The sequence below is a fragment of the Dipodomys ordii genome, unplaced genomic scaffold (genome assembly GCF_000151885.1).
Source record: "Dipodomys ordii isolate 6190 unplaced genomic scaffold, Dord_2.0 Scaffold52, whole genome shotgun sequence".
In the NCBI taxonomy this organism is placed as follows: Eukaryota; Metazoa; Chordata; class Mammalia; order Rodentia; family Heteromyidae; genus Dipodomys; species Dipodomys ordii.
Window position 1 is genome coordinate 4382400 of NW_012267268.1, and position 374 is coordinate 4382773.

The 374-nt window shown below is 69.3% G+C and overlaps 1 protein-coding gene across 1 annotated transcript in view; it reads right to left on the bottom strand.

Annotated features, from left to right (window-relative positions):
• Positions 1 to 374, bottom strand: part of En1 (engrailed homeobox 1) — a 14389-nt gene that overhangs the window by 3446 nt on the left and 10569 nt on the right. The window contains exons 5-6 of the mRNA XM_013020666.1: positions 241 to 370; positions 5 to 186 (exon numbers count right to left, since the gene is read on the bottom strand). Of these exons, the coding sequence (XP_012876120.1) occupies positions 5 to 186; positions 241 to 370 (312 nt within the window). The remainder of the gene's footprint in view (positions 1 to 4; positions 187 to 240; positions 371 to 374) is intronic.

The following is a 374-nucleotide window of genomic DNA, read 5'->3' on the forward strand; positions in this document are numbered from 1 at the left end:
CGGCTTTCGAGGAGGCCGCGCCGGCGACGGTGGCCGGCTGGGAGCCGTCGGGTGGGCCACAGTTCGCGTCCGGGGCGCATAGGAGCGAGGCAGTGCCTGGCGCCCGCGTGCCCAAGGGGTGGACTGGGTCTCTACCTGCGCCATTCTGGCCTCTGTCGCGCTCGATCTGGCTTCCTCGTCCTCCTCCTCCTCCACCACCACCTCCTCCTCCACCTCCTCCTCCTCCTCCTCCTCCGGTACCTCCTCCTCCGCCTGCCGCCGCCACCAGGAGCTGCGGCGGCGGCTGCTCCTTTTTGCAGCCGAAATCCGGCCTCAGAATGTTGTCGATGAAAAAGTTGGTGGTGCGGTGTAGCTGGGCCCCGGGCTGCGGCTGG